We start from the raw sequence: 10,732 nt of genomic DNA on the forward strand, positions 1-10,732 counted from the left end.
CATGATTGTTGTGTGGCCCCCAAAATACCCAAATAAGCAGACAAAATGCCCACGACGTAGTCTCATTCTCTGCTGCTTCTCCTCGGGGCATGGTCTGACCCCAGTCCAGGACAGGCAGAGAGAGAACGCCACCGTTTCAGCAGCAGGAGGAGAGGTGGCTGAGAAAGGCCTGGCTCAGAAGCTCCAGAACAAAAACAAAGGAAAATTGGAAAAGATACTTGACATGCAGGTGAAACCAGGTCTGGTTCTAGAGGAGAAGAAACCAGGTCTGGTTCTAGAGGAGAAGGCCACAGACGCTGGAAGAACTGGGTCTTGCTGTCTCTTCCCCTGACAGAGGCACTAGAAGCTTCACTGAAGGACCCACATGTCAGTTCTGATGAAAACACCTGGAGCTTACAAATTACCTGTCACCACAGACTCTGGACCCATCAACCTACCAAAGGCTGACTGCACATGGACGTCAGACAAGTCAGTAAAAAAAAATGATAATTAAAAAAAAGAAGCAGCCCCAGGTGGGGCAAGTCCTTCAAAGAGTGGCTCAGTTCTGCAATATGTGTGACCCCGGCCCAGACAGGGGCTTCACGTGCTTTCTTCAGGTGGCCTCCAGGACGGCGGCTTCCAGGGCCAACGCTTCGGCGGGCTCCTCCTCGTAGTCCGACAGGTAAGACTCCAGGCTCTGCCTGGCCAGCGCCTCCCGCCGGGCCTGCAGCCGCTCGCAGCGCGGACAGCTTCCAGACTTGAAGCAGGCTTTATGGTAACACGCTTTACACTCTACTCAGGTTGGGAAGGTAGGAGAGAGAAGAAAACAATTTGTATTATCTCCAGCTAGAGGTCAGTTGCTGCCACAGCCCCTTCTCGCCACCAAGCTGCGGTGTCCCCTGGGGAGGCCCTGTGAGGTGCTGAGTGGCACCGAACTCTTGCTAACAGGGGTGGCTCTGGGGAATCAAGGAGCCCTGTGTTCAGGCTCACTTGCCCGACGCCTGCACCTGCCCTCACCTTCACAGGTCCGGCACTTATGGAGCTCAAAGGGAAAGATGATGTCATCCTCATTCTGACAGAACTCACAGATGAAGCCCTTGGCTTGGCAGAGCTGGGGAGGAAAAACACAGATGGCAACATGAGGAGCGGCACATCAGGAACTGGCACGGGAGGGTGAACACCAAGGAGGGGAGTGGTCTGCAGGGTTCTGCTGCCCACAGGGAGGAGGCCTGGCTGGACTCAGAAGCATGAAAGCTAAACTAGGGCCAGGGCTGGGCTGGGTTAGACACAGCTTTAGGCAGGAGATCAGACAGGCACTAGCCACAGAAGCTCTGACCCCTGGCGAGGCTCTCCGTAAGAGACGAAAAGGAGGAAATGGCGCCACAAAGGGCTTCCTAAGCCGACAGTCCCATCTGGGTTGTGATTTACTTCAGAAAAGGAACCACAACCAATTAAGATCAAATGTGGAGACAAGGCTGTTCCTCAAATACAGCACCCAGCCTGGAGTCCGCTTATAGTGAAGTATTTCCAGTTCCTTCCAGACACACAGGGTTCCCTACCTATGCCCAGCTCTAATTCTGGGACTGTCACAGGAACATAAACTGGGCATAGTCTAAGACAGGAAGATCGAAAAGTATAATTTCTGCATTTTTTACATGTTGAGTAGATCACAATAACGATGTACGTTTGTGGAACACATAAATATACAAAACGATGTCACACAAATTAGGATAACAAACGAAGGCCGAGGGTCGAAGCTCTCCAGATTCGAATCCAGAGTTCTCCTCTCACATCATGACAATTCCTTTCTTTTTCTTGTGGGGGATGGAGTCTTGCTCTTGTCGCCCAGGCTGGAGTGCAGTGGCGTGATCTTGGCTCACTGCAACCTCTGCCTCCTGGGTTCAAGCGATTCTCCTGCCTCAGCCTCCCGAGTAGCTGGGATCACAGGCCATCATGCCCAGCTAATTTTTGTATTTTAGTAGAGATGGGGTTTCATCATGTTGGTCAGGCTGGTCTTGAACTTCTGACCTCAGGTGACCCACCCACCTCAGCCTCCCAAAGTGCTGAGATGACAGGCCTGAGCCACTGTGCCCGGCCGACAATTCTTTAGTGAAAGTCTACTCAGTCCTGCCCAGAGCTACCCAGGGCCACAGCCAGCACCAGCTCCTCCCCTCACTCGAGGTTCTTTAGATCGGGGTGCTCTGGCTACTCTCCAGGCTAACGAACAGCAGTCCTTTCCAGTTCCTCTCCCAGTGCTGACTGGCCGCTTCAACTTCCTCGAGCTAAGTGGCCAGAACCCCAGGTCCACCCCACTCCCTATAACCCTAAAAGCAAGGGCTCAGCTGCATGCCACAGTGAGACCTTCTCACCATGCATCTCTCCACATGGGCAGCCCCTGCCCTGGTGAGCTCAGCAAGCCGGGGCCCCAGCTCCCCCTTCCTGGTCGCTGTCAGATCATTCAGTGAGTACAGGTGGAGGTCCTCCGTCAGGTGGCCCGGGACTGTGTCAAAGGAATCCAGAAGCCTACGGGGAGTGACAGGAGGCAGGGGAGGGAATGAACAGTGCGTGTGCCACGTCATAGTAGAAGGATCCCTATCCAGAAACTGCAGAAAGTAACAAGGGTGGGCAACGATCGGCCAGCCCAGTGTTCCAGGCCACCCTAGCCGTTCCACACTACTAGGTGTCTGGATGGCAGAAGCGACTATAGACTCCTGCAGAGTGGTCCACGTGGGATCCAGCCTGCTACGAGCAGCGGCCTGCCCTGGGTGGAATGACCACAGATTCCCCCTCCAGAGAGAAGGACACAGATACAGTTACTGCTGTGGCCTCTCGTTTACCACTTTACATTTCTGCAAAATCTCTCTACTCTCCTCCGTTACATAACAAGAGCCGAGTGCTGGGATGTGTCCCTTTCGGAGACAGCAACGTGGCCAGAGGGCTCTGGCTCCACAAAGGACTTACTCCTTGGCCAGTCGACAAGTCTTGAACATGTTCTTCATGTGACACAGCTGGACCCGCAGCAGCTGAAAAGAAAGAGGTGGGGGCAGGAGTGGGAGGGGGATGTGAGAAGAGGAATCCAGTGCTGGAAGCCCAGGGCCTTTAAACCCTGGAGGTCTAGAAGCCTTGCATGCTGCAGCCAGAGCAGACTGTCCTATGCTCTAACTCGCTCTAATTCACTCTGACAACTGGCTTCAGAGTGCTCTCTGCTCAGGGAAGGCCCCTCCGCCAGGTCTGTCTGCCCAAGTCACATAAGCAGCCTGGGGCAGAGGAGTGCTCTGAAATTCCAGTTTCTCACTAGCTACCCTATTCCTCATTCATTCACTCATGTTTTCAGTGAAGGAAGAAATTCTGCTTTTGCCATCGAGTGCTATCTACAGCTTCATAGCTGCCATTGCCAGGTTTGAGACTCCAACTAGACAGATACCTGGGAAATGGGAAGAGATTAAGAAAGTACATAGGGAGGGCATGAATGGAGACGGTTACAGCTTTGACACTGCGATGACAAGAAGTGTGGTAATTGTGGGAAGCCCTGTATAACCAGGGGAAGGGACGAGGGAAGGAGATGAGGGGAGGGGACGAGGGACGAGGGGAGGGGACGAGGGACGAGGGAAGGGGACGAGGGACCAGGGGAGGGGACGAGGGACGAGGGGAGGGGACGAGGGACGAGGGGAGGGGACGAGGGACGAGGGGAGGAGATGAGGAGAGGAGACGAGGGGAGGAGAAGGGCAAGACTCTGAGGTGGCCTTTCCAAGGTCTTACCCGGACTTGATTGAGCAGCTTGACCTTCCTGTAGAGGGCACTGTTTATGTCCTGCACGTTGAAGAGAGGATCATTCCAGATCTTAATGAGCAGGTCCTTGGAGAAATTGCTGACGTAGTACTTGCTGAAGTCCCACTTGCGCAGAAGCCGGCTGGGGATGACCATCTGTGCATTCTCATGGCAGCACTGGCAGAAGTACTTGCCCAGGTACTCACAGTACCGCAGTCGCTTGATATAATCTGGAAAAACCGGAAAGCCAGAAAGCCAGATGTAACTTTCCCACCTACAAACTGGGAAGGTGGCTCTGCTCTTCCCTTGAAAGGGTGGAAAGGGACAGCCAATGGCCTCTAGCAACCTCTGTCTGAGTTCCCCAGAGCTCGCCAAAATCCAGAGTGGAGCCTGGGGTAATGTCCCACCTTGGAGGCCCTGAGGAAATAAAACCAGCCACAGTTGGTAAGATCCAGCCTTACCAGCTGGCTGGAACTACCCAACTTTCCACAGTATACAGGCCTGGCCATGCGCTCCCAGAAATCATTTCCCTCCGATCGCCAGCACTCTCGCCTACTACGAACCTTTCTTTCTCCTTCCCTACTTCTGCCACCTCCTGTACCGCCTTTGACACGCCACCTCTCCCTACCTGTGGGGGAGGGTACAGAGCCTCTGGAGGCAGCGTGGTGGGAAGGGAAGGCACTCACCAGGGTCAGTCCGGATGCCACATCCTGCACAGCGGTAATTCTGCTTGGCCACGGCAATTTTCCTCCTGAGGAAGGATAAGGACGGGGCATTGGCAGATAGCAGCTGCGTGAGGCCGTTGAGGTGTGAGGGACTGAGCACACACACACAGCTCCAGGAAAGTATGGGAAGAGAGGGGAATTCACCTAGGATTCAGTTGGACAACACTGAACCTACTGGGACAGCCGACTCCATACAGGATTTAGGTCTACGCAGTGACTCTCCCCAGGAATGAACCACACATTCTGTACAAATGCAAGCAATGACACGTGGTAAAGGAAAGAATGACAGGAAAGAAAAGCATCCATCCATCTTAGATAGAGAAGAAAGACCAGCAAGCTCACGAAACTGCCGGGAGGAAGGCAACAGGTTGGGGATGGCAGCAAAGCAAAACCCGCCTTGTTTCCAGCCAGCTCTGGGACTTAAGAGTAAGAAACGAAGGACAAAATGGACAACCCTCCTCCTCCGCCTTTACATGAAGAGAACCGTGTGGGAAGGACAGCTGGAGGCAGAGACAAGTGGGAGAGACGAAAACCCTGACAATCCACAGAGGACGGAGCTGTGCTCCCAAGGGCACAGACACTGGCCACTCACGTTGGGGCGGGATGAACATTAAAAATTATCTGAGGCCGGGGGGGCGCCCACTCCAAGTTGCCACGAACACGAATCCGCAGCTTGTAGATGTCAGCATGCTGCCCGTCATCCGGTGAGATGGGCAGTGAGTCAGGGATGGGTAGAAGCTGTAGGAGAAAACACAGTTGGGGTCAGTGCACACGGACGGGTGTGGGACCCACAAACGCAGGACCCTTTCGGCCATGACAGAGCATCAGGAGTGAAAGACATTTCAGGAACACCACAGGATAAGAGCTTCAGGTAACCTTGGTCCTCGGAACCAACCAGGAGGCACCAGGGTACTAGAAGTGAGGGCTGTGGGTTCCAAGAAGCAAAGAGAAACGGCCTCCCACGGCAGTGGCCCCATGGCTCATGTTGTTCCTGCGCCCATTCCAGGACCTTTGCCGTGCCAGGGTGTTTCATGCCTTAAAGACGAGTGCAGAGCAAAGAATCCAAGCAATTCGCTTTTGCACAGCGTCTCCGAGCTGGTCAGAAACCAAACGTGACTGAGTCTGGCGAGCAGTCACGTGAATACGGACGGCGAAGGAGCCGTCATCTCCGCTCTGACAAGGCGAGCAAGCGTTCACTGTTCATTTATCACCTGAGCCACTGTAATAAATGGCTTCCATGAGTAAGGCGGGGAACACACAGGCTCATTCCAGACTGGGGACGTGTGACGAAGGAAAACAAGGTCACAAAGGCTCCCGGCCCCTGGGTAGGAAGAAGAGCCAAGGACCTACCTTCTGAGGTGCGTCGTGCTCCGGGACGAGCCACTCCAGCTCTGAGGCAGCTGGAAGCTGCATCCCCTCAAACTGCTTCAGGAGCCCCATGGCCACCGCCTCAGCAGATGTGGAGTGCAGGAAGCCGTGGGAGCTGGAAAGGGGAGAATCAAGGACGGCTGAACACAGGGAAAGGACGGGCAGATGGAGGCTTCCCTTCATGATCTCATCCCCCACACAGCAACTTCTGGGCTGGGAGAATACCCGCAGCACCCCGGCCTGCTCATCACCCTCACACAGGAGACAGTGACAGTCCGCTGGTCTCACAGTCCGAAGATTTCGGTTCAAGCCCCACTTCCTGTCACTACGCAGCACCGACACATAGGACAGTGAGAGTCCGCTGGTCTCACAGTCCGAAGACTGTGGTTCAAGCCCCACTTCCTGTCACTACGCAGCACTGACACACAGGACAGTGAGAGTCCGCTGGTCTCACAGTCCGAAGATTTCGGTTCAAGCCCCACTTCCTGTCACTACACAGCACTGACACACAGGACAGTGAAAGTCCGCTGGTCTCACAGTCCTAAGACTGCGGTTCAAGCCCCACTTCCTGTCACTACACAGCACTGACACACAGGACAGTGAGAGTCCGCTGGTCTCACAGTCCGAAGACTGTGGTTCAAGCCCCACTTCCTGTCACCACACAGCAGTGCTAATGAAGGACTCTGTCACTTCCTTTCTCTTAACTTCAGCTCCTCTAACAGCAAAATGGAGATTATAATGCCTGCTTACAAAACAAAGTGAGTAAAATTGCTTTGTGGACTAAAAGGCGATTTTTCCTCCCAAATGAGCTACTATTTCCCCTGGTTGGGTCCGTGATGTGGAATCTGTTCAATCTGATTTCATAACCAAAAACCATCATCACTGCTCTCTATTGAGACCTTCTGGGGCCTCCGGTTATGATGAGAGTCAGCAGAGAAGGAATCCCTCACTTCCAGCTTTGCCTCCACGAGAGCCCGTCCCATTGGGACCAAACAGCTTCTGCTTTCCTCTCGTGGGCTCGCCACCATCAGCAAGCCCCTCCCTCTGACCTTGCCTCCTCTTACATCTGGATGGCTTTGCCCAGCCATATGCCAAGAACTGGGTTTGTTTCTCTACGTATCCTCAGGTTTTCTTTTTTTTTTCTTTAAAAAAAAGTACTCACAAGGACTGGGAGGAAGCGAAGGATCTGCTGCTTGAGGCTGTGTTCCGTCTGATGTCAGCATCTACATGGAAACCAGAGATAAGGGGAGCGCAATGGAAAGGGGTGGGTGAGGGATCGTGGAATCCACGACGCGGTGCTGCCAGCTAAGCACTCAGGGTAACAGCCAGGTGCCACATTCTACGCAGGATAAAGGAGCAGGTGAAGCTCTACACACAGGTTATAACTTGCCTCTATCCAAGTCAAAACCAGGCTGAATTAGTAACATTATGCACAGCACTGAGAAGGTGAAAAGTGTTATAAACCCAGGCAGAACGACAGACTCAGCTTTGGTGTGAAACGGTGAATGAGGTTCACAGACACAACCCCTCACGTGCACAGACACAAAACAAGGACTCAAATCGCTCCCTCATTCTCCACATCTTAACCTTTCTTGAATGATAAGCTCCCTTAGGCAGTAACTCTGTCTGGCTCTTAGATATATAACATTCAGTGCCTAACACGTAACTTGGATCACAGAGGTTCTCATGAAATACATGTGACATTGGAACTTTGCTTCTAACACTTCACCACTGTTGCCATCACCCCGAATGTTACAAGTGTTTGCAAGTTTGCTGCTAACATCTCATCACTGCTGCCATTTTACCCCTGAATGTTGGAGTCTTCTATATCCTTAGAAAAGCTTCATGGAGGAAAAGGAACTTCTCTATAGCTTTGCAACTCTTTGGAGATGCCTGGTTACCAACACATTCTGACAAAGATGGTCAACACGATCTCTGAGGCATAATTATACAAGAAACTGTGGCAGACCTTCCATAGCGTATTTCTGACAAAGGATTTAGAAGAGGATTTCTAATAACGATATGCCTGAACCTCCAGAGACCTCAGAGACCTCGTCTACCCAAATACTTTTGATGGAGGGGAATGCGAAACACAGCAGTTATGTTCAAGCAAGGCAGACACAACCTACCCAAGTCATGAAAACAAGACTGTTCTGAGAAATACTCTCTCTCACGTCCTTCACTGCCCAGTGAAAAGACCTTTCTTTCCTAATTAAGCCAACACAATGACCAATCTACTCTGAGCACTCAGGACATGAATCTTGTATGGCATCGCTGTGCACTGGGCCATGAGTAGCTCTACTGTTCCTCACGTTTCCTCTGTATGCAGATTTTTGTCTGGACAACTAGATTATAAAACCACCCTATTAGGAAATAAGATTGTGTCTCCTTCTTCTCTTGGCTCTAAAATACTTAACACAGGGCTCATATACAAGCATATACTCAAATAATATTGCTGACAAACTAATGTCTTCAAAGCTACATATATGAGGAAGATAACAGAAGTAACAGAAGTTTTCATATGTTCTCTAAGCACAGGACAAGACATCAACACGTTTTTGCTGGTAATTAACACAGCCTACTTAACAACAAAGATGTTCAAGTGTACCGTGTTTTCTGGGTGAATTTGTGCCACCAAAATCCAGATCCCAGTGCACTGCTAGTTGTCTTATTTCTAGCTAGTGCTGGTAGAGAAAAGAAAAACAGTAGAGGCAACAGGAGGCCAGACCTTCACAGACTGGTTTGTGACATGTATCTGGGTAACACTTACACTGCCTTGGGTTGTACATTAAGTCTTGCCTTGCGCTAGTAGCCCTCAGAGTGCTTTGTACATAAAAGTTTTCAGAAAATATTTTCTGAATAAATGATTAATTGGCTAAAAGCAATTAACAGCTATTTCAAATTCCATCCTGTTTGGGAGTCACACAAAAGAAAAAAAAAAAAAAACTTAGCTATCCCTCAGGAAGGAGCTAACCAATTTTCTTATTTTAGTGCCAGGCTATTAAAGAAAATACTACATGCCAGAAAGAACAGGCAGTGATAATTCACAGTTTCTAAGGAAACCACTGCCTTCATAAAACTATGTAGCAGTTCTTCATCCTCACAAAGAAGAAACTTTTTTTGAGAGAAAAAAATCATTCTCTCTTTAGAAAATACAACTGAGTCACACTGTAACATGCTTCTTCCTCTCTTTGACTAGAGGTAAAGTGAGGTCGGAGGTACATGCAGGGACTTCCCCTTCCCTGCCAATCATGAATACACCAAGAGTGTGGAGGGGCCGCCCAGCTTCGGAGGCCAGGCTCTGAGCCCGGAGTGGAGGGAGAGAAGCACACTCCATCAAAGGGGCCATGACACCCGGCCCCAGCCAAGGACCACGCAGCTCTGTGGGTCCTGGGCCCGCGCTGCAGCCTTATCACTCTCTCGTCAGCTCAAGCAGACCACTAAGTTGATGTGGGTGAACCCCTAGTTGAAGATCTGGATAAAAGCAGACCGAGTCTAAGCCAGCAAATTGAAGAGTGAAGAGAGGGGGAGCTACCCATCTGGATGGACTCAACGTGTCCCAAGTGAGAGCACTTACGGAGCAGGTCTGAGACTCTCACCATCCAAGTGGAATTTAACATAATTCTGAAACTTTTTATTGATTTTTTTGGTACAAAAACAAGTATTGTTATTGCAAGAGAATGATTTCAGGTGCTTCTGATGCATAGATGTTAGGTTGAGTAATCGCAATTTTTGCCATTACTTTTGCAGCAACTTAATAGAATAAGGCCATTATTTACTGACAGAAAAAAGTTTAAAAATATAAAAATAAATAACAAAAACAATGACAAGTTATAAGGAGAAGAATTTGCTGCATGTCCAGACACTGGTATTGAACGATCAGAGAAGAGCTGGCTAAAACCTTGGTACCTTAGCAAACCACGCAAATTATTATTATTATTATTTTTTTTTGAGACGGAGTCTCGCTCTGTCACCCAGGCTGGAGAGCAGTGGTGCGATCTCCACTCACTGCAAACTCCACCTCCGGGTTCACACCATTCTCCTGCCTCAGCCTCCCGTGTAGCTGGGACCACAGGCGCCGCCACCACGCCCGGCTAATTTTTGTATTTCTAGTAGAGACGGGGTTTCACCATGTTCGCCAGGATGGTCTCGATCTCCTGACCTCGTGATCTGCCCGTCTCGCCCTCCCAAAGTGCTGGGATTACGGGCGTGAGCCACTGCGCCCGGCCAACTACACAAATTTTTAAACAAAATAAGTGAGTCACAAGAAGAGTCAACTTCAGAATGTACTGGCCAGTTTGATGTTGGTTTCCATCCTGCTTTCTTTCTAGAAGATAAGGTCATACCCAACATATCTGGGAGTCCAAATCCAACAAATTTTCTGTAATTGCTGACTCAAAAGGAAACATTTCAAAATGGAGAACCCAAAGCATTCTTGTTTTATAAAGAGAAAAAATTTAATTTAAAAATGGATGAGGGAGAAGCAACCGATTACCTTCAATTGGATATAATTTTGAAACTTGTCAGAAAATATAGCCATGAACTTTCCTTTTTACCTATTATGCCAGCTCTCAATTTACTGCCTTTCGACTCCAAATCTGCCCTTGTTTTTGCCTGCTCTGCAATAATGGAGCTGGACACAGAAACATTTCTCCTTTGCCAGCTGACACGATGTGGAGTTTTGCGGTAGAGGGTGCTGGAGGCAGAAGGGGTTTCTCTGGCTGGTTCTGGTTGCTTCTCTAGGCTGACCCCGGGGGAGGCACACCTTGGGCAGCTTTGCAGCAGAGTACCACGAGTGATGCCCTCATAAACAGCCCCCTCAGCACCCACAGGAGAGCTTCCCTGGAGAGCTTTACAGTGAGTGCCACTGGCCTACCACCTTCCCACGAAGC

At 50.4% G+C, this 10,732-nt stretch overlaps 1 protein-coding gene across 1 annotated transcript in view; it reads right to left on the minus strand.

The window, feature by feature from the left end:
• Window positions 1–274: 274 nt before the first annotated feature.
• KIAA0226 (KIAA0226 ortholog) overlaps window positions 275–10,732 on the minus strand; it is a 98,139-nt gene continuing 87,681 nt past the window's right edge. The window contains exons 13-21 of the mRNA XM_011978712.1: window positions 7,003–7,063; window positions 5,823–5,955; window positions 5,065–5,210; window positions 4,434–4,498; window positions 3,739–3,977; window positions 2,941–3,002; window positions 2,349–2,502; window positions 997–1,090; window positions 275–771 (exon numbers count right to left, since the gene is read on the minus strand). Coding sequence (XP_011834102.1) covers window positions 593–771; window positions 997–1,090; window positions 2,349–2,502; window positions 2,941–3,002; window positions 3,739–3,977; window positions 4,434–4,498; window positions 5,065–5,210; window positions 5,823–5,955; window positions 7,003–7,063 — 1,133 coding nt within the window. The 3' untranslated portion in view covers window positions 275–592. The remainder of the gene's footprint in view (window positions 772–996; window positions 1,091–2,348; window positions 2,503–2,940; window positions 3,003–3,738; window positions 3,978–4,433; window positions 4,499–5,064; window positions 5,211–5,822; window positions 5,956–7,002; window positions 7,064–10,732) is intronic.

This window comes from Mandrillus leucophaeus, unplaced genomic scaffold (genome assembly GCF_000951045.1).
Source record: "Mandrillus leucophaeus isolate KB7577 unplaced genomic scaffold, Mleu.le_1.0 Scaffold199, whole genome shotgun sequence".
In the NCBI taxonomy this organism is placed as follows: Eukaryota; Metazoa; Chordata; class Mammalia; order Primates; family Cercopithecidae; genus Mandrillus; species Mandrillus leucophaeus.